General features: G+C 37.9%; 1 protein-coding gene across 2 annotated transcripts in view; it reads left to right on the top strand.

The window, feature by feature from the left end:
* The first annotated feature begins 435 nt into the window (after window positions 1-435).
* The window catches only part of ANKRD10 (ankyrin repeat domain 10), a 37793-nt gene continuing 10440 nt past the window's right edge, over window positions 436-27788 (top strand). Inside the window, exons 1-3 of one of the 2 annotated variants that reach the window (XM_048080775.2) lie at window positions 436-768; window positions 6866-7018; window positions 14842-14933. In XM_048080775.2, coding sequence (XP_047936732.1) covers window positions 568-768; window positions 6866-7018; window positions 14842-14933 — 446 coding nt within the window. In that variant the 5' untranslated portion in view covers window positions 436-567. The remainder of the gene's footprint in view (window positions 769-6865; window positions 7019-14841; window positions 14934-27788) is intronic. The other variant, XM_048080776.2, reaches the window with a different exon arrangement.

Below are 27788 nucleotides of genomic sequence, written 5' to 3'. Positions count from 1 at the left end.
GGACTAGGTGGTCTTTAAGGTCCCTTCCAACTCGAGGTGTTTCGTGATCCTATGTATTTGGGACTAGGTGATCTTTAAGGTGCATTCCCACCCAAACCATTCCGTGATCCTACATATTGGGCTGGCAGCTCAGCACCCACACGAGCAGCCCCCGTGAGATGGCGGGGGCCGCTAGGGGTCGACGAGGCACGGTTTTACCGCAACCTGCTTCTGTGAGTGCTCGGGGGGGGGGGGGGGGGGGGGCGGATTTTGGGGGGGAATTTTGAAAGGGAAGGGAAGGGGTGCCGAGAAGGGGAGGTGAAGGGATGGGGGTAGAACGACGGCCGTGCCGCCGAGCGCCCTTCCCGCCTCGCCCCCGCCCGGCGCCTTCCCGTCCCCGCCCTTGAGGGGCGGCACCGGCCGCGGGTGCCCGCCCCGCCGCCTTTGTGCTCGGTGCCTGACGGCCGCCGCCGCCGCTCCCCGCCCGCTCCTTCCTTCTCTCCCCCTCCTTCCCGCTCCCCCTCCCCTCGCCCCCAGCGCCGCTTCCCCCTGCCCTGCCTCGCTTCTCCTCGCCTCGCCCTGCCCGCCATGTCGCTGGGCGCCGGCCCCGAGGCGGGTTTCTCCAGCGAGGAGCTGCTGACCCTGCGCTTCCCCCTGCACCGCGCCTGCCGCGATGGGGACCTGCCCGCCTTGTGCGCGCTGCTCCAGAGCTCGCCCCGCTCCGACCTGGCCGCCGAGGACTCCTTCTACGGCTGGACGCCCATCCACTGGGCCGCGCACTTCGGCAAGGTGGGGCCCGGCCGGGGGAAGGGAAGGAAGGGAAGGGAAGAAGGGACGGGAGGGATGGAGGAGGAGGAGGAGAGGGATGGCGCCAGCCCCTCTCGCGCGCAGCGCATCGCGGCGCCATCTTAGCCCCTTGCGCGCCCGGCCGGGAGGCGCCGCCGCCCCGCTCCCCTCAGGGCACGGCCGGGGCGAGGGGCAGCGGGCGGCGGCCACCCGCGCTGACCCCTTCCCCTTCTCCCCGTGCCTCGTCGCTTCGCCTGCGGAGTCTTGTCGTGGCGGCCCTTGCCGTCGTCAGGCGCCGCACCCGGAGGCCGCTTTTGTTGTGTGCGGCGCCACCGCCTCGCTGGGGGCTGGGGCAGGAGATGCGTGTGCCCCTGGGGCAGCCCTCGGCGCGGGGAGCGAACGGCGGTGTGCACGCGTGCGAGAGCGGAGCTAAGCGCCCTGTTGCTAGGCGGATAAAAGTCAAAACGTAAAAAAGCAGCCACGCGGAGCCGTAGGTGTTGGTTCTGGATGCCGCAGGCAGCGCCGTGTTTAGGTGAAGGGTAGAGTTTACGCGGCCCGGAGTTTGCTTGGCCTGAAACCTCTCCCTTCGAGAACCTTGCGTGATCTTTCTAAGCCCGGGGGCAGCAGCTGAAGCCTGCTAGATGAGGTTTCTGCTGCCATTACAAAAATAAATGGGTTTATAAATAGCCTTTATTGGATTGACACACTTAAATAGCTGTTAATTCCCGTTTTCAGGAAGGGGCAAATGGGAAAAGCCTGCTATCCGCGTTTTTCCTAACCACCTTTCTTCTTCGAATTATCTTTACCTTCAAATCTGAAGATGAATGCTATCTTAATCTCTTCACTTTACATATGCTTTTTCTATGTATAATGGTATGAGTGTTCCAGCCTGTGCAGAATTCAGGCCTGGAGGGTGTGTTTTTTTTCCCTCAGCGATGTCTGTTTTCTGATTTTTGAGGGCCTTTTGTTCTTGTTCTCCCTCCCATTCACAATATATTTCTATTTATGTATTGATTGTCTGCCAGGGAAGGAAAATGAACGTACTTAGGCGGACATAATGCAAGTACATTAAGAGATGGATTTTGTACAGCAAGCGATTTGATCTGCGGTACCCAGCAAACATTTTAGAAACACAGCCGAGTAATCCTGCAGTCTTAAAAACAAACAAACAAAAAAACACCACCACAACAACAAACAAAAAACACCCTTCTCTCTATTCAGAAGCTAATCTTCTATGTTCAGAAATGGAGTACCATAAATTTTGTCCTGAAGTAAGCTCATACAAAACGTGCAGATACTGATTTGGCATCAAGGCTTTCTGTCTGTCTTGCATTTATGATTCCCGTTTCCTTTAACCGTTATCATAGGAATTTTTGTGCGTGCACGTGGGAGTCTTGCTTTTGTCCTTCAAGCGTGTGTTTTGTTTTGTTTTCCTTAAGTATTTTTAGCTTCTTACCAGCCGTGCTAGGATATGAGAGTTCTTGTGTACGTTCTCTTCCCGCTGTTCGCTTCTTGCAAGAGACTCTTGCAGAAAAAGTTGCTGAAGGGAACAAGTCGGTTTGCAAGCTACTGTATTTGCTGTGTTTATTCTTAGGTATCCTCACCAAATTTGATTTGTGGTGTGTTTTCTCTTTGTTGTTGCTGTTGCATGTGAAATAGGCGGGAGCGTTTTTCAACTGAAATGAAACTTGCAAAGATGACACAGGCTACAAACCTTTCGATATCACTTTGCATATATATTTTTTAAAAAAGCTTTGTGGCAGAGGCTAGGCAGCTTCAACGTATCAAAGTCATCTGCGCGTTTTACAGTCTTGTTAGGTAATGTTTTTCTTTGAGGCAGAGACTGCAACAGAATCCCAGAGTGGCCGAGGTGGGCAGGCACCTCTGGAGGCCGTCTGCTCCAGCAGGGCCACCCAGCGCGGGCTGCCCAGGACCACGTCCAGGTGGCTTTTGAAGGTCTCCAAGGAGGAGACCCCCCACCATCATTCCAGTTCTCAGTCACCCTCGCAGTGAAAAATGTGTTTCCTGACGTTTGGGCGGAACCTCCTGTGTTTCAACACACTTGAAAAGTTCCAGTATTGTAATTGGATCTCAGACTTGACTTACTTTGTGTTCATTTGGCGTAGTCATAAATCAACCTTTCACAAGCTAACCGGCGATTGCCAAAAGTGAAACAATAGCTGCTTTTAGCAGACATCCATATGCATGTCTTTATGTTCTTATTCATGTTTATTTATTTATTTTTTCAAATTAAGATTGATCATAATTGCAAGTGGAAAGTTTTTCTGCCTCTTAAAGTATCAGGGTCTTAAACTTTAACTCCAAATGAACATTTCAAAAATTACTGAACAAGATTTTTTTGCTGTGGTTCTTTGTCGTGCTAGATTTTGTGGGGTTTGCACTTGGTTTTCTTTGCCTGCAAGAAATTAAATGGCAACAGAACTTCATTGCTGTCCTGGTATAGGACACTTCAGCAGCATGGTCCATCAGACACAAATGATTTTAACTGCATCTCTGTAGGAGACTGAAATGACAAAACTGATTCATCTATTTTTGGGAAGAAGTACTTCTGGAACAACTTGCCGTGAGCAAGTCCAAAACAATTCCTACACATACATGTGCATGCGCACAGAACATCAGTCTAGGGTTGGTGACCTTTAGCAATCTATGGATATTTCTTCACTTCTTTCGCAAGCTGAATGTAGAAGGAAAGCCCTCCTTACATAAAAGGGCAACGCAAAATCACTTATAAATAAAGCTGTAGAACTGCCTTCCTGCACAGTTGCAGATGCCCTGCAATAGGGAAGTAGCAACAAAAGTAAAGTTCCCTTGCAGATCAATATGCAAAAGATAATAGAGCTTTTTATTGGGGAAATACTGATCTAATGCTAGTCAACAAAAACATAGTATCTTAAGACTAAAAAAGGGAAAGACAGTATTTGTGAATAATTATATAGCTTACTATGAAACATACCTGTAGACCTTACAATTAATAATTAAAATACCAACAGTGACCATTAAAAACAGTAGGTAAGAGTTCCTGCTTGCAATATCTGACGTTATGGCGACAGTATGGACCTCTGTCCATCCCCATCTGTCCCCCACTTCCTTCTGGAAGATAGTACTGATCATAGATGGTAGCATGTCCAAATGTACTTGCCGTGTTGGATGTCTGTGGTGGAGTTTCCATTTTCAGGGTATTCCCTCACTGCAGAGAAGTGCTTATATCCTGAGAAGTAAATTAATTCCCATTAGAGCTGCTGTGTTCAAATTAGAGTTAATTATATAGCGCCCTAAATTACACTGATGTTATGCAGATTTTTGAGAAGATGGGTCAGAATGTAAAATTGTTAAAAAAGCTACCAGAGAGGTAGAAAATAAAAGGCTTGCGTTTAAAGGAAAAGTCACTGTTGATTCACTTTGTTTTATGCTTACCTTAATTTCATTTTTAACTGCTCGCATGTGTATTTTTTGCTTCCTTTGATTATATCTGCTGGCTTGTGCTCTTCTCCTACTCTTATTTTTGCCGTTTGACTGTTTACATTAAAGGAAGCAAAACAGTAGTAAGTACATTCTGTTTCTTCTGGAACAAAAGTAGTACAGATAAAGCACACGTTTCTTCCTTGGTATCGTGCCAGAATTGTGGCCTATATGGAGGCTTGTCCGTTGTCTCCGTTAAATCAGTTTAACCTCCAATTTAGGTATAACGATACAGTGGAAAATACCTTCTGAAATGTTATTCAGTGAAAACGGACTTCCGTGTCCTAATCTAAAGCCTAAGTATTCTGGTGGGGTATTGTCCTTAGGCATGTTGTCTTTTTCTATTCACAGAATAATTTGTCTCATTTTTCAGTAGCGTAGAAAGAAGCAGGCTTTTCTGACCGCCATGATGCAGAAGAACCCTGCTTCGGCTTTTAATGGGATGAAACATTATCTTCATTGTTAAAACCCCGTAGGAGATGGAGAGATACAAGGGAAAAGAAATCAAACACGAAGTTAAAAATTTAAACACGAAGTCCACGGTGACGCATAGCCATTTTATAAAGCAGATTCAAACAGTGCAAGACGACACGGGTGCACCAGTTCCAATATTTTTCCCCTTGCGATTGGCAAGCCGTGATGCCTGTATAATTAGGGAAGTTGATGCAGCCCGGTTTCTGTAGAGGAAATATTCTTTCCTGAAGCTGCAGTGCTTTTCTGGAAGCATTTTCAAGTTAATTTTATTGAAAGATGATTGTTTTAAAAACTGTCTGAATTTTACTTTTGCTTGCAGTTATAGTAGAGAAACATCTTGGTATAGCTGGTGCTTTTTCTGTCACATCATTTGTTAATGATTACAGTAATGATTACAATTATTAGTAATCATTAAGGGTTAGCAGCAATATTGGGGTGCGAACTTGTAGACAGGAAGGAAAGCCTTAAGGGTAGCAAATACAGAATTTATTTGGGTAATTTAGCATTGGAATTACAAGCTATCTTACACCATTTTTACTGTATTTTTTTGTGTGTATATATATATATATGTATTTTTTTCTTCTTTTTTTTTTTTCGAGCAAACTTACTTGTTTGCTTTTGAAAAGATACTTTTTTTCTTTGGTAATGTTGAGATTTATGGAGCTAGAGCTGTTAGCATTGTGAAATTTCAGTTCCCCTCCCTCTTGGACACTTAATTTATGGTATGTTAATGGTACTCTTATGTCAGGTCCATTACTGTCCAAAAAAAAAAGTGGTTTTGTATATGCTACAGGATAGAGTTCGCATGTGTTTCTTTGAACTATACAGGGAAAAAATACAGCTGAAGTGAACAATGTATCTGAAAAACTAACAGTGGTTGATCCTATTCATGTAACTCATGGAAGTTACATCAGGAAGTTACAGATTCAAAAAAAAAAAAGACATTGTACAGAGGCAGAGAAGGACGCTGAAATTGTGATGTTCGTGCCTCTATCCATAATCAAGCTGCCAGCTTGCTTTTTGACGCTTTTTCATCACTTCTTTATGAACAGATTATTCCCTAGCAGTCCTATAGCTAATAAACGTTTCCTTTAATTAACTAAGCGAGACAGACCAGGAGATGGGGCATTGCTTCACGTAAAATGACAGAGTCAGTGTGGAGTTTCTTTGTTGTACTGTCGCATGTGTGTGCAGGAGGGGGGGTGTTCGTTTTTTGACCACAATAAATGGAAGCCTAGACTAAACTGTTTTTTAGCATAGTGCGTTCCTTTTCCTGTCAACAAAAGGGCAATGTTACTGGGTGACAGGAAAGGAGCTTTGTTTTTTTGACTATTTTTGAAAGTTGAGGTCATCATGGTTTGCTCAGCTTCCACAAATGTTATGTTGCAAACACTTAAATATAGTAGCTGGATATCGGATACTTCTGGTTAGCAGGATAGGAAAATAAGTCAGAATATAGTGTGACAAAATACTCTTTTTCCTTTTTTTTAAAGGAAAGAGCTTTGCTGGTTTTGGTATTGCCACAGACATGCATGCTGTTTTTAACAATTCTTCACCTATAATAGCAGGAAAACAGTAAACACAACATATTTCATGTATAGATTTAGCATAGTATTAATGATATTGGTTATTAATAATCAGGTTCTGTCACTTTCAGAAAATATTAAAGAAATTTAAAATCTTTCTTGTGTTTTCTGGTTTACTTCCCTCTGAACTCTCCTGAAAATAGGTCCGCGTATCTCCTAACAACACTTTTGTTTTGGCAAACATTAGCTAATAATGTCTGTTTAGTATCATGTTTGCAGCTTTGCCAGATCAGAAACTTTCTGCATAACAAAAGTGAGCCAAGTAGCTCTAGTGGTTAACTCTGAGGTATTATTTGTTCTCTTCCCCCATCCCAAAAATAAATGTCAGAATTCAGTTTAGGGGATGAGAATTTAGGATTTTTCAGGTGCAGTCTGTGGCTGGTGGCAGGAATAAGGAGGAAGGGGAAAATCCAGTGTTCATGTTCTCTTCTTGTTTTGTGTCCGCTTAGTTTCGACAGTAAGTTTAGCTTTTTGGGGTTTTATTTATTTAGCACGTGCTAATTGTGTCATAGCATATCTGTGTAATGTTTTTTGGGTTTTATTCCCTCATGTCCTTAAAGCTGGAGTGCCTAATACAGTTAGTAAGAGCCGGAGCTTCTGTAAATGCCAGTACAACACGTTTTGCTCAAACACCAGCCCACATTGCTGCTTTTGGAGGACATCCACAGTGCCTGAATTGGTTGATTCAAGTGGGGGCCAACATAAACAAACAGGTATGGTTTAATGTGTATTTCATGTCTGCATATAATTTTGGAAGAAGTGTCTCGGTCCCTTTTTACAGTGTGTATGATCCTTATGTTCACATACAGGTAAAATAATTTTAACATCCCCTGAAGCGAAATAACTTAATTGTTGGGTACAGGGCTTTGTGATTATTGTAGAGGTAGGACTAATAATTGTCTTAGGCCACTAAAGGTTTGAAGAACATTTGGTTTAGGAGCTGACATCTTTCTCCGTGAACAAAATGGTACCACGCTGCTCTGATGCTGGCAGCATTACCAAATGCTCTGATATTTTAATGCATCTTTAGGGGAAGGAAAAAGAGACTAGTGAGAAACATCTTACTTAATATGTAAGAATTGAAAAATGAGCCAGTGGATTTGCCACTACGTACAGAACCACGAGACCTTTGTGGTCCTTGATGATTTAGTCATACGTCTAACTAGTAAAATCTAGTAAGACATGATTTATTTTAAGATGCATTTGGTTGCATACTTTTTTCTTTCTTAGATTATTTCCAAAGCTTTTCTAGTAATTTCCTTCAAGTAGATCAGAAACATGTACTTGACTATCAAAGAGAGAATGGGGGGTGTTTTGTTTTTTTTTAATTGATAGTTTCCCATTACTGTTACCATGGGTATATATATCAATTTATTTTGTAGTATAGAGTACATTAATATAGTAAAAAAGCACGTAAAGGACTGTTACACTCTGGTATGGTAACAGAATCAAGTGCTTAAAAAAATGCATTTGGAGAAAATGTTTCCAGTACTGAATGGATCTATTATGTGTGTTGTGCATACATAATGTGTTCCCTTAAAAACAGTACTTAAAAATATGATTCTTTATGTCCTATAAGAGTAATTATTACTAGAGCATATGCATTTACTAAAACTGTAGTACAGCACAGCATCTGTAAAATCTCTGTTCTGTTAAATTTACATCATACTTTTCCTAAAATATTTAATGGCCAGACTGTTTTAAATGCAGTAGAGTTAAGCTAAGACTGCTGAAGAACTTGAACTTTTGCCTTTCTAGACTTGTTTTTATATATTTTTTTTTAAGTTATGCAAAAAATAAGAAATGGGGAAGTTTGTGTTGAGTTTTCAGAAAAGAAGGCTGGTGCATTGAGAACAGCTGTGAGACACCAGGAGAATTATAGAAACAATGAAGGTGACTGGATGCAGAGGCTATAGATCGCATCTTCTCCTTGATACCTGACAAAAGTAACTTACACAATAAGTTATTGCTGCATAGTGGTAGAATCATCAGAAGAGAAAATACAAGAACTAGAAATGCATCTGGAGCCCAGGTAAGAATGTAAAGAAACTGTGATTAGAGAGGAAACATGGCATGCACAGAATAAAGATGTACAGATATCTGCTAAATGAGAAGAGAAGAATGAATGAAAATGAATGAATGAGAAGAATGAAAGTTTCCTGCTAAGAGGATAAAGAGAAGAACTGACCAGTGAGGTTGAAATGGAGTTGAAGAACAAGCTTACTCTCCTGGAACATCTAGTGGGTGAGGTTATAACGCAGAAGAAAGTGGTAGCTAGCCCCCAGCAGAAGAGGAGAGGAGTGCAGAGAGAACTCTCCATGGGCTGAGGGCAACATGCAGATGACTGTAAGGGAAAGCAGAAGGCAGTATGACACGCAGTTAAAAGTAGACTGGTAACTCACTCCGTCTTAGAAAGGGCTAGTCTTAGTGACTAGCCAGTGACTCAGGAGTCTTTATAAATCTATGGCCTGTCATGAGAGCAAACCTAAATAATAGGAAGACCTAGGAAGACTTCAAAAGGCAGATTTAGATACTGACAGGCAAAGGGTGCCAACATAGACAGTACTGAGAGCTGATGCTGTGGAACCCTTGTATGTTGTTGATAGTGGTAGTATCAAATTACACTTGTATAAAAAACTTTTTTGACCCACAAAATATTAATTGAGCATACAAGAAGAGGTATTTTAGATCTGGTTTGATAAAAGAAGAAATCTCTGGTTAATTAAAAATGACAGTTGAAACAAGAATAGCTCTTTGTTAAGATGCAGCTGGTCAGTCACACTGGTTTCACGTGCACGAGCACTCAAAGCTAGACAGCGTACCTTTGTGACACCTACAGCAAAACAACCCACAGATAACTTGGAATGTTTCACACACAAGTATGTAAAGCACAGTGCATGCTTTGCTCTCCCCAGTTCCTTCCAGATGTTTATTGAATTGCAGTCAAAATCTACTATTCTTGTTTGATTTGCACTGCTTTATAAGTGATTCTAGTTTCTTATTTAATTTCCAAGCTCTTTCAGGTGATTATCTAGGGCTTCCACCCACACTTTTGAGCTTTTGGAGCACTATTTCCTGATGTGTATTTTGTTTATTCCTTCCAGCTCGCTGACTGATGCTGTACTTCAGACAGACATAGTCACTGGCTAATGCTTGTGTGAGGACAAGTGTTCCATGGACACTGGATACAAAACACATGCTGAGAAAGATCTGGGAATACTTGATATTTAAACTAGTAAAAGTTTCCTTCCAAACTGACTCCTGGTCACTGGCTACAGACTAACCAATCACCTCTGGAAAAAGAAAAGGATAGCTTCTGAAAAGGAATCTCCTCAAGTCTCTCAATCCTAATGTAAACCACTGGTACTCGGTAGAACTTGCATACATGCTTTCTCATATCTGCCCTGAGGTACTGTAGCCCATGCTGCCTGCCCTGAAGTTTAGGAAAACATTAAAACGATTATCTCAGTGCTGGTGGCAGTTGCCCGGGACCTTTCTCGGGCAGCAGCAATGAACGACAAATGCTGAAAGCTGCTTGTCCCAACTGCACCTTGCTCTCCAAAATAAATTCTGTGAGTATATCCCATGATGTCCAGCCTTCTTGTATAACTGTATGTGCTGGCTAGAATCATGTCTTTTTTTTTTTTCTTCTCCTGATTGGTGGGCAGTTCTTACCCCAAGTCCCTCACCTCCCTGAGGGTCACCATAAACATTCAGAGAAAGCCAAATTGCCAAGCAATATTCCTGTCTGTTTCTACCTGCCGCTGGGTGCAGGAGAAAGTCTTATTTATTTTTATATTCAGTGAGCAGTGCCTGCTAATAGTTCTCAATATTGTGAGACAAGACCTGCATTTAGCTTCCTGCCTGCTTTAGTTCACTCTAACAGTGCAAAGCAATTACACTGCTACTTCCATGAAGTTTTTGATGTTTTATCCTTGTCACAATGCAGACTGATTCTGTGCTGCTGTGCATATTAGCATCAGATAATCATGAATTCTTTCTGATAAAAAGCCTGTTGCTTCATTTAAATATATTTTCCATCTGACCTCAGCATATCAAATGTTTCTACTGTATGTTGCCTTCGTTGATTGGCCAAAAAACAAACAAAAATAATCATGTGGCCTGCCTTGAAGGGGAATGATAAGAAATATTGCATCCTTACAGGTGACGTTAACTTACTTTTCATCCCGCCAGTTACCGTAATTTGGTAGTGATGGCAGACAGATTTAGGAGGGGTTAGACTACCCAAACTCACAAGAACTGTAAACCCACTAATATCCTTGGTGGGGAGGAGAAAAGACTCATTCATTTTGTGTGATAGGTTGTCTAAAATATAAAACTAGATGCATTTTGGACTAAAGCCAGATAAATAGAAACATTCCATCATTCCTCATCTATACTGAAAATCCAGAAGGAGAAACCACCGTGAATTCAAAGCAGATTTTTAGTGAAGAATGAGGAAAAATGTTCCATCTTCTCCAGCCTCTACTTTCTAGATTCAGGAAGGACAGGGCGCTAGGTCTAAGAAGTCTGAACGCTTTCTGGAAGTGTGATCAGTTGATAGGCTTTGATATTCAATCAGCTGAGTAAGAAATGGCACTGGCTTTTATTTCTCGTCAGGTAAAATAATGCTGTATCTTGGACATTGATACTAGAAGTATTGTACAAGTGCATACATAGTTAAAAGCCTTCAGTGTAAATGTTCATGGGGACATTTTAAGAAGAAAAACTTACAGGTAAGTAACTTTTAGATGAAAGAGGAATAAAAGTACCAGTGAGTGAGATTAATTGAATTATATTCAGGCACTTGGAGAAGAAAATAGGAAGTTTGCGCAAAGTTGAACTGGAAGATCTTAAGGCCAACAGAAATGTATATCCCAAAATTGAGGAAAAATGCTTTAGACTGGACTGGATAAATACAAATATCTAAAAAGGGACTTGGAATAAGCAAAGAGTTTGAGAGAGATTTAATTTGTACAGGAAATGTCTGAGGCTAAGTAGCATAGTGATGAAATGCAAGCTGAGATTTACTGAAGAGAATTTAAGCCAAAGATAAGAAAGACTCAGACATGTAAACAAAAAGAGGAAGGAAGGAAGAGCAAGATACCTATTCAGTAAAATTAAATAGTCAAATGTAATCCAGCCATGACCCCAAGCTAAAAAAAAAATAACAACAACAAAAAACCTGCCTTCGTCTTTGCAAAAGGAAAGTAGTGTTCCTCCAAGGGAAAGGAGGAAGACATGGCTTGACAGTGGCAGTGAGTTGCAAAAAGTGACTGTGCCTGTGATGCCATGTGACACTTTGTCACCTACTTCGGAGCAGTGTACTTGGTCTTCATGAGAGCAAACAAACTTCTATTACCTTGAATGCTAAATTAATAAAATTGGGAAAACTATCTTATTATTTTTTCTGGTCATTTATTTGCTGTGGGACTTCTGGATCGTGAGTCAAGTTTGGCCTGTTGGAGCAGTGTTACATAAGAAGGATAAATGGGACCCTGAAGTGTTTTGCTCTATTTATGAAAGACCAGTAAAGACCAGTGCTCTATTTATGAAAGACAAGTTACTGATATTTCCTTTCCTGCAATATTGTTGCAGAAGGGGTTATATCAAACTGAAGCTCATATGTGGGAACTGCGATCAATTAGCAGGTAGTATCAGGGAATTTTTAGAGTCCTTCAAAATAAAATAACTGGGGTTGCTCTTCCCAGCCAAAAAAAAGGCATATGAAAGAGGTGAAATGAAAACATACAGGACAATGTGGTAATGTGCAAATTGAGCATAAAGCCAAGCAACCTAGGCACTGTTCTTAGAAAAAACTTACATTGTTTTTTCTGTTTAGTGCCATCCATTCCAATTGTTAAATCTAAACAGAATTGTGCTCGGTCTCATAGAGTACTTTATTTGCCTCTATGGGTGATTTTTGGATGTGTTGAGAAATGCATACATTTCCAAGCCATTTTCAGTGGGAAATATATATATTTCCTTTCACTCTAGATCATAACCCAAAGAGAATTTCTTTGTTTGCGGAGCTGGAAACTTATTTCAGATAAATGGAAGAGCAAATAGTTTTGGTCCTGTAGTAGAACTTCAAAAGATGACAATGAATGTTAGTGAAGATGGAAAATGAGGTGCCATAATTAAGAGGAACGCTATAAGAATCTAAATTCATATATTCTGATCTCAAAGTATTTTCTAAATTCTTTAGCTTTAGAGAAAAGGTGCATGCTTTTCTGGGCCAGTGACTGAAAGAAGCCCTTCTCAAGACATGTATTCTCTTTCTGAGATGCTAACCCTTTTCTGGTCATTGGTGACATGTTTATTAACTGCTCTAAGCTCAGCTTATTTTTATAATGCAGTGGTGAGGAGCTCTTTTGCAAAGGTCCTTTCTTATCTTTCTAACATTTCCCTCAGCAGTACTTCGTAATTCAGCTATCTAGATCTTAACTGGGCAACATGCTGGATTTGTGGGTCTAGTGAAGATTTCTGTCATCTGTGTCATATGCATTGGCAAGATGAGCTAACTTGTCCTAAACTGAACTCTATATTGATGATTATCTTTTCAGTTAGGGGTAGGGTTGTAAATACTAATGCTGAACAAAATTAAGAGGCCAATCATTTCTTTTCTACACTTTCATCTCTTTAACGGAAGAGGGGGAATGGAAATAATAACAAAATGATGAATCGAAGACAGCTGCTATGATGGGAAATGTATTACACTATTAAGAAAATCCTGGATAAATTAGTACCAGATGAGTTTCCATGTAGGCAGTTAATAAAATTGTGTCCTCCATTCAATATGTCTGTCTTCCTGTAATTTCTAGAGAAGTTATAAATAGGAAGAATTATATAAAGTTCATTGAAAAGCAGTCTTCTATCCATCAGCTACAGACAGCCATTTTGGAAGGAGTGCATGGCTCTTTCATAATCACTAAGGACTCCAAGGAGTTTTCTGCCTTTTTCTGTCTCCAAACTCTGTCAGCCTCAGCAATTTGCCTTAGTTTTATAAGGCAAAATTTGTCTGGTACCATTGCTGTTCCCTGCTGGGGATGCTGGGCGTTTCACTCTGGCTAAATACATGTCTTAAGCAATGGTAAACTTGCTTACCCTTAGTGAATTTATAGCATGTTATAAAAATACTTCACTATAAAATAAAATTGGCAAATAGCAAATTGAGAGTATATGAAACATAATCCAAAATTAATCTTTGAGTTACATTTACATGGTCTAGAAAATGTGATTGAATTTCTGAGAAGCTTGGCAGACAATTTAAAGCACATTACCTTCAGTCAGGATGGTGGTAAGATCATACTGTGAATGTATTCGTGTTTCAGATAGAGCTGAAGCGTAGCCAGAACTGCAGAGCTAAGCGTTGAACACCGTTGTGTGTAAAGACTGTCAAGCCGGTAAAGGTGTTATGTTACTTTAATAGCTAGTGGTGATGTTTTAATAAAAGAAACAACAGAGAAGCAAGAATGAGGTACTCACGCTTAGACTATGTTTAATGTCAGTGGAGCAGACAGAGAAGTCTGTACAAAATTTGGGGAGGAAGGAAAAGCTTGCTGTGCAGTGAAAGTGTTGAGGACTGAAAAAAACATAACAAAACTAACTGAACGTTTACTTGCTACCTCAAGGCCATGTTTCATTATGAATTCTTCTCTGTGATTCCTAATACCTTATTATTAATAATATCAATTAATAGTGATTAAAAATAAGTAATCATTAATATCATTAATAATAGTTGTTCAATTGCAAGTCCTGAATTTCATCTGCATCCTGAGGTCATGATGCATGGAATTCACCTGCTGCTTACCAATTGCACTCGTAAAATCGTGTAGATTTTTCCCTGTTACCTGTGAAACTAGCTTGTAGAGAGGAGTTGACTGAAAAACAAAATGCTTTTAATGGTTAATGCTAATGGAATTTAAACGAATAAAGGTAGATAAAAAAGAATAGTATATAGGACACGTAAGTCAACGTGCATGTCTCAGGAGAGATCTGGCCTGGCCTGTGAGCACTGGGCATGCTTATGTTACAGTAGAGTTATTCACAGATACATCTCACCTGGAGGGTGTTTATTGTGCAATGCAGTACTGGGTAAGTGTGTCAGCGGGATTTGAAAGCAATATAGTCCCACCAACTTGGCCATAGTGCTTCTGAATTTAAGATGGCTTGCTCAGGGCAAGGTGCTGGGGAATGAAAATGCTAGGAAATAAATATTTGAGTAACTTGTTCCAGTAGTATGTATAGATCTCTTCTTTAACAGGTCTTGCTCTGTATGATTTTGCTGATTACTTAGTCATTGGCTAAAGGCATGTGCAAGTCAGATGCCCTTATTGTTGTTCCTAAAAGTACATGAAAGCCTACTGCAAAATTTAAAATACTGATTAAGTACCTGATGTATTTGCTAGCTCATAAATGCTGCTTTATTTTTTATATATGTATATCTGCTTTCTTAATTAAAATGAGTAGTGTAAAAATAAGATTGTCTTTTTTTGAAAGATTATGCTTGACAAAATGTAGTTTGTCTTTACAGGATTATGTTGGTGAAACTCCTATTCATAAAGCAGCACGGTCTGGTAGTGTGGATTCCATAAGTGCCCTTGTGGCTCACGGTGCGCAAATAGAGTAAGTGAGGTGTTTTTTTTTGTGTCGTTGTTGATTGTTGTGTGTTTAGCTGACTAACTTAGACCAGTAAACATAGATACTAATATCAAAAAGAAAAATCAAAACAGCAGACACATGATTAAAAGACAGCTAGACATGTTCAACTGTAATAAAGCCCAAGATGTTTTGCATGTCTAGTAAAGTTTATTTAACTGAAGTTGTACCAGTGTGCTACATTAGTATTACATTTATATGTGGTATATTAAAAAATGGATCTCGCTTCTGTGAGATGGCCCCAAATTATACACTTTATCTAGCATGTAGTTACTTTTACAGTTAATTTACACCTTACACTGGTGAATAAATACAGAAAACAATGCAAAAGCAACATTATGTGCAAAATAGCAACTCACACACTCTTTGCAGTTAGTTTAATGCTGTTTGTTAGTGTATTGTGTATATTTGCCCTCTTAACTTTTTTCTTTAAAGGTTTATGTACTGCAAAAACATTCAGAAAATCTCACAAACTTTTGCAACTTACAGCATGGACAAAATGGATGCAGTTTTCACCTAGAAATGTTGAGTATAAGCTCTATGGCTTATAATAATGTAAATACTTTAGAACTTTGTTTTAATTAGAACTAGCCTTTTTTATCTTAAATGGTAACTAGTTACTGTATTTTAACCTGCAATGTGATGAAACTATTGAGTTGTAAGTCAAATAAGAATCGTGTAGTTAATTTCTTGTTTTACCCTTTGGTTTCCATCTTACTTTTTTTGTAATGCTGCCCTGATTAATCTACCATAAAATTTAACTTTTTCAATGGTCTCATAGAGTAGTCAGGAAATACAGAACCTTTAAAGTTAATAGTAATGAACAAATTGCTTTACATGAGAGATTACTTCACAGAAAAATTACAGTGAGGTAACTCATGCAGCTGTCAAGGTCAGTTATTGACAAGTTCATGAAATCAGTTGTAAATTCATAAATTCCCATTTTGCACTCACTTCCAGATGTTTTAAGATAAACTTGGATTTAAATTTACTGTGGAATTGAGCAAACCTTAATTATCATCATCAATTAGTATGTAATCTTGTGATTTTTCAGAAAGTTTCCAATCAAAAGAGAAGTTGCAGAAGTGCATAAACAGCATGAAATGAATGACTTGGGTCTGATGTAAATGAAGAGAGTGTTACATCCATAGAGATTCAAAAGTAGGAGCTGAATGGCGGAGGTTGGAGATAGGGCTGCAACTTTAATTTACATACTTGAAATTTTGCTTTTTAAATGTTGTCTTTGCAAGCTATAGTCAAAAAACTTCGTATGTGTTTCTGGCCTTTTTACTTTTTTTTATCAGTTTTAGGAACAGGAAATCACTTGAATTTGCAATTTTCTAACTTTGAATTCCATCTGTGTTAGAGTAGGATAGACTGGTCACAGTTTCCATAGGTCCTATCCCATAAATGGTAACGTAAGTGATGCCAATGCAATAGACTCGTGGAGCAGCCCACGTTCCTCATTTGGAGGAACTGGGTAAAAGCCTGCCCCTGCCATCTGAGAGAAGATAGTTAATGGACTGATTAGGGTGGAGGATTTATTCCGTAGAACGTAGTGTTCAGGCTCAGGATGTTAAATTAGGCCAAATCCATAGGTACAGTTCTGACGTTGATTAACTTTGGATCATCTGGGCTTGAAAACTGGACCCATATCTCTAATGGTTATGTTGATTTCCTGATTTTTGTAGCATCTTGAAAATGTAGGTGCTCTGAAAGCTTTGTCTCCTTTATTTTGTGGCTTCAATTAGAAGAAAAGGAGAGGGGCATTTCCATATATTTTAGTTCTAATTAATATATTTTAACTGAAATGTTCACTGACTGTATAGGACAAAGGCAAGAGTTTTACTAAATAGAGAACTAAGCACTAGCTTAAGACTAAAGTGCTGATCTCTGTTGATGGTGAACATGGCCTTTTTGTGGAGGTTAGATTTTCTAATACAATTTTGACTTTATTTCTTCATACAGTTATGGTATCAAAATCTAGTTAACGTGAAGACGCAATGTCTCTTTTGACTGCAAATAGTCGAATATGCCACTTATCCCTGATACTTATAGTTTACATAAGTATTGCACCATCCCTTATATAGTTCTATACAGAAAGTAGAATAGGGATGCGAAGATTTCATTATTACACTAACGTTAGTAATCAATAGTGTAATATTGCAAGAGAACTATTTTCTATTTATGAGTGATTATTCAAATACTGCTGTTTAAATAAAGTAAATTGGACTAGTGTAATCTTCGATATCAGTGTCTGCCCTGTTCCTACATATTTCACTTGTTTGGTTATGTTGGAAGCCAAAGAATATTAACAGTGGTCCAGTAAGGATAAAAGCAATTGCCTCACTTGAATTGTTCTAGTTTACTTTATTTCAGGTTTGTTAGTGTATTGCTTTTGCAGAGAAATACAATATGTTGCAGTCTCTAAATTTCATGAAGTTGTTGCATTGTTTTTCTAATTGATGAGAGAGAATTTGGGACTCTATTCCTGTGTAAATTTTTAGTAATATTAAAAAATAATAATTGTACCCTAGTGAAAATATTTTGATTTTTTTTGTGGTATTTACCTTCTCATTTTAGCTGAAGCATATTCTGTGCACAGTATGTCCTACAGCCATAAAAATGGTTGCTCCACTAACTATGGTATTCATGGACCCTTGAAGAGGGGGAAGCAGGTGGTCACAATGTCCTCATATGAGTGAAAAGGTTTGCTGTGTAACTGACTTTTTAATGTGGATAGTACCTTTTAAAGTATCCATAATAACTGCTGGATTTTCACTGAAACGGCATAATTAATGCAATTTATGTATGGTTAATTGTGTATAATTTACAATGGTGACGAACAAGTGTCCACAGCTCTTTACAGGGAAAAGCCTTCTTGGTGCCATGTTTTGTTTTGCTCTTTTATACTATTTTTGAAATGCTGGATATCATACAGTTTTAAAGATTGTATCACAGCATGTATATAAATATAAAATTCACATATAAACACAGAATACTATTGAATCAAAAAAAACAGTAAGCAGATGCAGCTGTTAATTATACTAATTTGAACTTAATTCTCTCATTCCTTGGCTGTTTCGATGCAGTTCACTTGTGCATCATCATGTTCACCTGTTTCTGAATAACAAATCTGCAACTGTCGTTTGAACAGTTGCTCATTTCTTAGTGACTTGATTTAGAGCCAGGAGAGAAGTTTCAAATGCAATGTTCTCTTGGGGTAGAGATGCACCCTAAGGGTCAGGATGTGGCTTTATATTCATCCACCCAATTGAGCACGAGTACTGGCTCACTTCAGAGGTTTTTTGGTCAAAATGCGTGAATATTGGGATAGGAAATCTTCTTATCTCCTTACCAGAAATCGTATGGTTTTTGGAGAAATCATTTTATATACCGTGATGGGATGCTGCAAGACCCTGAAGAGTTCCTTTTCCATTCTGGTTTCTCATGCTCTGGTTGTCAGGTCTGGGGAAAGTAACTGACGTGCTGGAATAAATAATACCCATACATCTGTTTCTACCAGATGACAGACTTATCATGATGTTATAATTCTAGCTGAGGCAGATATTTCAGCCACTTTCTTATTAAAGCTGTCTTGGGTTTGTTTGAATATGTAAATTCACTCCTATAATGCCAGAAGCATCCTATCTCCAGTATGTAGTTTCGCAGCAAGAACTTTACTACCATTCTTCGACAGTGGCTTAATGTTAATTCTTCTTTGCAAATTCATGTGTCATGAGCTACATTGTGGTGTTTGTAAAAAAGCATCCTTAACTTCATTTTACTTCTTCACAACAGATCTTCATGCTTCACAACAGAAGTCTAACAGATTTTTTTTAGCTCCTTTCGATTAGCCAATTGTGAAATTCTTGTCATACTTTTCTCTTTGAAGTGACATCTTTCACATTTTAATTATGACCACTTCTGTGATATCTCAGCTTTTGTTCTTCTCATTTGTACTTTTGCAACTCTACTTTCTGAAACTCAGTCCTCTTTAGTGAACAAAAGTGAGTTCCTACTTCTATCAGTTCCCCTTTTAAGGAAACTTATATGGCTTGTTCCCTGAAAGGGTCTCAGGGTTTAGACATCTCCTCTGTTAGCTGAGTTGCACTTATTACTTGGAAGTAGGTAATGCTTCATCTTTCTGGTTTTCTTCCTGCTTTCTTCAAAACTTAGCAGAGACTTGCAATTTTTTTAGCACATGCTTGTTTTTGTTAGCTAGCTAACTTATCTACCAAACTTTGAATATAGAACTGCAGCCTGTTTGTGTGGTGTTACAATACTTCTGATGTGAAATGCCATTACAGTCACATCTCTTAATTTCCAAAGCTGTCCTGCTATACTGATTCACCATAGAAAAAGCAACATCCTACTGTCTTATGGTCCATAACCCCGTCTTGAGAATAATGCTTCTGATTCTCACTATTTTTTTGTTTAGGGGAATAGCAGTTATGTACTGTTTCAACAGAATAGTTCTTATCCGTTAATTAGTATATTAATACTTACATGATCTGTTTGGTACTTTTCAAACTCAAACTGCTTCATACGTGATTCTTTTTGCAAACCTGATTGCCAGCTCCCCATTCAGCAGTTAAACTTTTGGATTAACTACTGTTGCATTACTAGACAGTACGGTATAGCTAAGAAAAATGTGGCTGTTCTGTTTTCGTTATATATCAGAAACATTTTTAGGGCCTTCACCACAGTATTCATGTAGTTACCATTCTGCAATATGGAGGCTACAGGCTTGGGGTCTCTTTCTTCCTTTCCCGTCCTATATAAATTCATACAGAGAGGCAGAGTCAAAGTGTTTTGTGCATTTCAGTGGTGAAATTCTAATTCTTCTGCACAATAATTACAAATAAAGCTTGCTAATTTCTTGCATGTTTGGTTTCATATTCGATTGTTGTTGTAGAAGAACTTAATGTGATCTGTGACCATGAAATAAGGTGGTAGTTTGGGTTAGTTTCAAGGAAGGATTTGGGAATATTGAAGCAAATCATACATCTATGGATAGCTGATAAACCAGAAAGTGGGAGAGGCCCTGTCTTAGAGTAAATCAGGATGGAAAAGGGTAGTTTTCACAGTTAAAGCTGTTCTGAGTAATTACAGGAAGCTGTGGCAAACTCAGTAGTTGCTGTTCAGTTTGAGAGTGGATTATTCTTAGTGGAGGTGGAATAACAATAGTAGTTGTTGACATAAGTTCAGAAATAGAGAAAAATGTGAGAGGTGGTACTTTTTATAAGTAAAGTTAAATTCTTCATTAAAGCCGTGATATTTTGTGACCTTTCTGGAACATAAAGAGGACACAGGATATGGTCCAGCTTGATAGAGGAGCTTAGTCATTAGTGACAAGCCTCTGTGATTTATAACAGTGGTTTCTTGGCTTTTCTTCAGTCCAAAAAGACATGGATAAGGAAAAATGAGGCATTACCAAGACTTTAAAGTCTTGATAACTCAGATTTCTGACAGGAATGTAAGGATTTTTTCAGGGGCAAGTGATTTTCCTTTACATATGACACTGTGCTTATGTTCACTGTGTAGCTTCCCTTCAGATAAGTTGTTTTTTTTCTGTAAAATAAACTATTACTAGGTGCAGTTAAGTCAGGTGGAGAAGCCAGTGTTACTGAGCGAAACTTGGATGGAGCACATCATGTTAGGTACAGTAGAAGAAACGAGGATGCAGTATATTCCCAAATACAGTAGTCTGCTTAGTTCTGATGGTTAGTCCTGACATAGTGGTGGCGATCTGCATGGACGCCGTGCTTGATCTGCTGATACATTTTGACTGCAGAATTGTTAGAGCAAACAAGTTGCAATTAACTTCTGGTAGTAGATGCGGTGATTTGGGTTTCATTTGCTATTCTAGTCTGGGTCATTTCAGTTGAGTTGATCATAGTTTAACTGATGTCTTTGAATCTGGACCAAAAAAAAGACAGGCAACTGTAGCATGGCCCACAACATGTTCAGGTTGATCAGAAACAGTTTTCGTAACTTGTGTGACTTGTGCTACAGGTTATGCGTTGGATTTCGCTGCATAGAGCTTAGCAAGTCGTGGAAGAGCGTTGGAAGCTATCAGTTAGGGAGAATGTTACTATTCTGTTTCAGATCAATTCCTTCTTTCTATTTTGCGAGATGTTTTCAATACCTGGTAGACGGACTTCCTTCAATAAAAAAAACCTCAGTTGAAAATACTCTGTGAAGCTCCTTTAAAGTGGTTTCATGCATGTCAGTAGTTTCTTAATCCAAAAGATCTTCTGTCTACTTGAGTAAGAGCATAACAAAAAATAAATTTTTATGTAGTTTGAAAGACATTCTCCCTTGCCACACTTATTAGTGGAAAATAACAAGTCCATCTGATACCTTTAGTCCTGCAGTTCTTGATTTTTTTTTCCCTTTTTGGCACAAAAATACCTGTTTAAAATCAATTTACCTTCTTTCTTTAGTTTTCCCAAGCTCTTACTTTCCATAATTTTTATACTAAATCTCTTGAACTTTTTTCTGCATTTGGCACATTTGGAAAAAGCTTGCTTTCTTAATTTTTCAAGTTCCAGGTCAAGTTCTCATGTCACTGCTTCTCAATTTATACATTCAAGAGAAATAAGGTGATTGTATTTGCTACTAGAGGCATCTTTGAGGAATCTTCATTACAACACTGTTCATCTTTTCAATTCAGAGTTTACTCTGAAGTTTTCCTTAGTAGTCTTCCATAATGTTTTTCTCATTGTAAGCAACTTTATCTGGAGTTCCTTGTCTGTGTCTAGAAACATACTAGTAACAGCAGTGATGGTTCTGATTTTCATAGTTTTTTGGCTAAATAACTCTGCTATTGTCTTTGGACTTAAAGTGGCTGCAATACTAAAAAGAAGCTGGTTTGGAATTCATTGTTGCTACTGATCTAGGAAATTTCTACTTTCATTTTCATAGTGAAGGTCTTTTCTGTTATGCAGTGTTGCAAGCATGCTGTCATTTTAAGAGATAACAGTCGTTAATACCTTTGTGAGTTGTATGTAGGAATAATTTATGTAATCGAGCGTAAATTAAAAAATATTCTTGATTGCTACTAGCTGGCAAAGTCACATATTTCTTCAGATAAAAGTTTACTTGGAAATGTGAATCAATCATACTGAAAATCAAAGTCAACTCCTTGAGGTCTGTCTTAAAGCATTTAAATTGGAAACCAAATCAATAAACCAACATCTGATGGTGGTGATTGTAGTATTTCTACCTTGCATGCCATGGTTAACGAATTCTTCCTTGTGCCAGCATTTGCTCAATCGTGAGCAAATGTGTCTAATACACATGAGAGCTTGTTACAGCTGCGTAGTTCTTCGCGGACCTTGATACTGAGGTGAAACGTGTCTTCACAAAGAAGAGCTTCCTTCTTTCCAGTATGCTCACCTGGTTACGGTTTTGGAGGATGTTCTGAAAATCTCTACCCTCGTTTTAAAAGGTCTAAAATAATTTCAGCTGCCACATGTTTTGTTGTGAAATAAAAACTTGGCACCAACTTGTGCGTTTGTAGATGCCCAGTTTGTAATTCTAGCGTGATTTTTTTTGTAGCTGTCCCCAGCAGTGGCATACATCTGTTTAGTTAAGAAAATTTTTCTCTTGGTATCTAAAAAAAATCAAAACAATTTTGTGACTTTTGTATTTGGACACCAAAGGGTTAAAACACTTAAAGTTTAGTATTTTAAAATCACTTTGCTGTAGAAATTTTAGATTAGTATACTGATGTTTATAGGAATTCTTTTCTCACTGTGGGCGTTTTCGTGTTCTGATCTCTTTTTTTTCTTTCTCCTTTTGTTTTAATCCTTCTATCTGCTAATTTTTGTATAGGAATAGTTACTAATTCTTTTGAGATACAGCCTACTAAATTTAAAGTAATTGAAGCCGTGAGTTGACTGGTAATTTTAATCCATTCTATATAAATTTCGGTGAAGAACTGACAAATTGGTTTCAGGATGAACGTAATAATGCTTTAAAGGCATAAAAGGCTTAGTATCTTGTTGTTAAGGTGGTCACATGATAATGGCTTACATAATGAATAATGTGCTACAGCACTTTATGTATGTTTATGTAACTTTTAATCTTAATGTTGCCTGCAAATATGTGATCCCTTATGATTATAAGTTTCCTGTTTATGCACCATTGCCCGTTTAAATCAAACAGAAGATTCTGAAACTGTGAAAACTACACATGTCAATGTTTTACAGCTACGTAATTCGAATTGACTTGATTTTTTCAAGTAATCCTAGAAAGGGGGAGCATTCCATATAGAAACTGCTGAAACTGCCACAGGTGCTTCTCCGAAAACCTTACAGTTGTGGCATTGAATGTTCAGTATCGCTTCCTTTCTGCACACAAGGCATACTGTTGAGGTATTTGTTGCGGTGATTGGTTTTAATGCTAATCTAGGAATTCAGATATAGAATCTATAGATTTGCATGCTTTGCTTACCCTAATTTACAATTATCTACTTTTTTTTTATTTGTAAACTAACAATAGATAAGTTGAGATCAGTATTTTTTAACAGATATTACATTGATATACAGAAACTGTGGTTTATTTTCTTAGATTGTCGCATGGCATTAACAAAAACACAGTGAGCTGTAGGTGATGTAATCACTATTTAAAATTAGAGGATTTTTTTTACATATGAATGTTTTTTCAAAAAGATTGAATGTTGAATTTTTGTAGCAAACATTTGTTTTGTTTTTCAAGGTATGTGACATTATAAGTGGAAGATAGAGTATTTCAAGTAGTACATATCAAAGACACATAGAAATGTACTTGATTTTTTCCTTCAATGAATATAAAAAATACGAACAACTGAAACGTCTTAGAATCAAGTTCGTCTAAGTAAATTCAGTATAATTTATAAGTCAATGCAAGAAACACAAGTCTTTCTTTCCACAGATCCTTCGAAGAGTATTTTTTTTAGAGTTAACTTGAAATAAATCTTCCTTACAAGAAAGTACACTTAAACAGTTTTGAGTTAATTTTTTTGTACTTTCTGTACCTTAATCACAGTGGAATTATCTTCCATATTTTCTGAGAGCTAACCTCAGATTTTTTCCTTCCTTTAGTGAACTTCTCAAAACAACAAATTGTGATTAGATTGAGATAATAAAAATCTCCCTAAACTAAGGCTAAATTGAAAGTTGACTTTGTGTTTCTATGTGCAAATCCTGTTTGGTCAGGATATTTATTTATGAACAACAGTTGAGTTACACACACAGCCCTTTTAAAAGCATTTCAGAAGTAGGGAATAACTAAGCATAAGCTTCAACAGTGTCCTCTTTATAGTTGCTTTAATTTGATACCAAGACTCTCAGATGAACTGGGCCTTTAAAATGGGAGTTGTGATGTCAACTGGAAGGAGAAAAACAAAATTAAAAAAAGTGCTCTTCATGCCAAGATTAGTCAGTTTTGAAGACTACCTGTGGACATCTCATGATGGATGAAGAAACACTGGGTTGTAAGAGTGTTGTTTAAGCACTACAGAAGGTATGTGAATAAATGTATATACAAAAGTCAGAGTTTTAACTCAAACAGTGCGTGCTTTCAGTTCATTTATAAAACACTTGTCACTACAGAATTCAAGTGTTAAATGTAATCTGTCAAGAAACCTCAAGATCACCTATTTCTCCATATCCAGATTTCCTTCAACTTTTCTCATGGACCTTTTCTATTTATAACAACTTTATAGTATGAAAATGTATCTTTCCAATTGTATTTTTTTTCTTTTGCTCTGGTATTAGCATCCCAAACTTCCATTCTTCAAGGAAAATAATACATCTTTATCATTCCCAGCTCCTGGATTTTTGTCTACAAAGAAGGCTGAGGGTAAATAACATCATGCTTTGTGATTCTAATTTAACTGCAGTAATAAGAGTAATAAATACAATGAATAAACTATAAAGCAAAATGAAATACTGCCAAGTTATCTTAAGAGGACTCATTTGTTTTTCAAATATGAATGGAAAATCAAATGGAAATGATGCAAGGCTTGTGCTTTCTAAGCGTAGAGTGAATCAATTTTCTGACAACGAAAACTGCACTTAGTTCTGGGTAAGATTAAGTCAGAGATTTTTCTCACTTTTTTTCAATTCAAATTCCTGTCTGGAGTCGGTGCCAAAAAAAAAAAAAAAATTGTCTTTTCAGAGGTATAGTTTTCAGTGTGCTTTCCTGAGCTTCTCCACCTGTTTCTATAGCTGAACTGACCACCTTCAGAGACATCTACTTTTTTGGACTTGATTTACTGGAGAAGAGATGGGGTTTGAGGGTAAATAGGACAACCTTTAGAAAATACTGTATCAAGTCAATGAATACTATGTAATAAAAGACTGTCTAACTGTAAAATGCATGTAATGTTGCAAGGCTTAGCCTGACTTTCTTTTCTTTAATATGACTTCCTTAAATCCTTTCACATCTTCCTTACTGATAGTTACTTCGTAAAAGCATCTTTGGAAAATACCAGTCTAGCTTGTTACGTGCTTGGTCTTCTTTCAGCTAGGTAGCCTAGTTTTGAGAAAACACCTGAACGGAAATACAAGCTTGTTTTCAAGTGCAATATCTTAAAAAGAGAGAGAGAGAGAGAAGGAAGGAGAGAGAAAACCTGCAGAAAAGTTCCTTGCTAAGTTATAAATTCTGAGTAATAGTTGGAGAAATAGCGCTGTCATATTTGCAGTATGATGAGAAGGAATAAAAGGTCCGCTTACCTGAAGATTTAATATCAAATAGTATGTTCTCAGTTTCTTTGGCTATCTCAAGGTTAGGGTTAAAGTCAGCTCAAAACTAGTACTGAAAGGATTTTTAACTTTAAAAAAAAAATCAAGGATGGGTGGAAAAGAATTTTTTTCAAGAAACATGAAATTTTGAGGTATTTCCATCTGTCTTGTCCAAAGGTTTGCATTTTTTTCACTGCTTTTCTTTTGCAACTCAAGTCTTGAATTTGGTTTTAGTTAAAGTATCCTTTATGTAGTCAAATTGTTCTTGTAAGCAGCTGTGAGAAATGAAGGGATGTGCCTTTCATGGGACATCTCTAATAACTGAGGTAGTTGACAATTTACTTAATTATAGTGATTACCTCTCTGAGTTTCCTTTTTTTAAACAATGCAGTCAGTGTCATATATAGTCTGCTTAATATCCAAAAGAATCTTCGATTATTTCTCCTCCTTTTTCACCTGATAGTTTGCATAATTGCAGTTCATAATCAAGGACTGACATAGAGATAGATTGCATGTAAGAGATTAAACTCCTTCTGTGTCTTACACGTGGTCAGTGCAGTGAACCATTTCTGTTTTCCTTTCCATAATAAAGTCTGTTTACATTAACAGCTTTTATATTGGCTTATGGACCTAGCAGAGCTAGCTGCTTCATTTCCAAACATTGGCATCATTTGAGGTAATTTGAGATTCAGTAGAAGTGTTCCCAGTTCCTTGTAACTGCTGCTGCAACAGGGGAGTACTACTCAAAGTCCAGATTAGTGCTTTTAAAGAGCGGTGGAATAGATGTCTGAGCTTTTTTAATTCTTTCTAGTATTCCACTTCAGCGTTTCTAGAAAGGCTGTATTAGACTGGATTTTTCTGTTACGCACTCAGAATCCTCACAGTGATGGCATTACTTCTTATTTAATTACATATTTTGGAAACACTTCTTGATGAATTCATGTCATAAAGCTATTCCAATCTGGTAAAACTGTGATACCTGTTAAGGGCTTTATCTTTCCGATTTATGCGTGGGCTAATTGAGTTTGCCATTTTTTCTTACACTTCTGATGAGCTAGTGTAGCATGGCTAGTTCTTTTAGCCATTTTTGTTCCCACTGACAGGTGGTATTTTTCCTAGAGAAGGCTTAAAAAAAGCTGCTAAAGTAGTAAAACATTATTTTTCTAGATTGTTTTTTGAGAAAATGAAACCTAAAGTTTGTGCCATTTCTGTTGACTTCTGCTTTACTCCTTCCTGAAAATATTGGAATACAAGCACGTTTAACTGAAATGTGAAAGGATTTGAAAGTCCTAGAATAATCAAGTTTCTATTAAATTCACAGAACTTGACAACTGAATGTAGAAGAATTCCTCATATTATTATGCCCACTGAGAGAGAGCAGAAAGAACTTTACAGTTGTTTTCTCTTGAGTAGCAGTTGGCGAGCGAGTTTCTAGAGTCATCTACATCCCCTTTTATTTGATTTTACTTTATATTTTTTCTTCTTTTTTTTGCTAACTTCCTGACAAAGTGAGTCCTTGTGAAATTGTTAGGTTAAATTCTGACTCAGATTTTTAAGAGAGAAATTTCTAAACTCTTGGAATCAAGAATGTTACATCCAATCTGCTCGAGTCCTTACAAAATCTATGCAGTATTTCTAAAGTACTTCCTTAGGACAAGTACTTTTTTGTTTGCCTGTTAGGAATAAGGTGTTTAAGAAGAAGTGGGGAGGGGAGAGATCTAAAAAAAATCTTACTAAGTTGATTACATGTTGAAATCTGCCAGACATTAATTTAGATCTCATTTCTTTTGTTTCTGGGAAACAAACTTTCTCAAAATTTTTTACATTTAGCCTTACTCTTGGGTCTTAGTTCATACATCTCCAAATGCCTCTCACAGCTTATATCACGATTACTTTGGGAAATGATGACTTAAAGTCTGTCTTACAGTTAAATCTTACAGTCTGTTTTTATGTCTTACAGTCCATTTTTCAAAGCAGAGATATACTGTTCAGTAACATTTGCTAAAATGTAGAATTATTATCTGTTGATGTTTCATTAAATTAGGTGTTCAGTCAACACCGTATTGTTTTGGTCATGTTTTTATCT

Source organism: Anser cygnoides, chromosome 1 (assembly GCF_040182565.1).
Source record: "Anser cygnoides isolate HZ-2024a breed goose chromosome 1, Taihu_goose_T2T_genome, whole genome shotgun sequence".
Classification (NCBI taxonomy): domain Eukaryota; kingdom Metazoa; phylum Chordata; class Aves; order Anseriformes; family Anatidae; genus Anser; species Anser cygnoides.
This window is presented reverse-complemented; position numbering and strand designations above follow the sequence as displayed.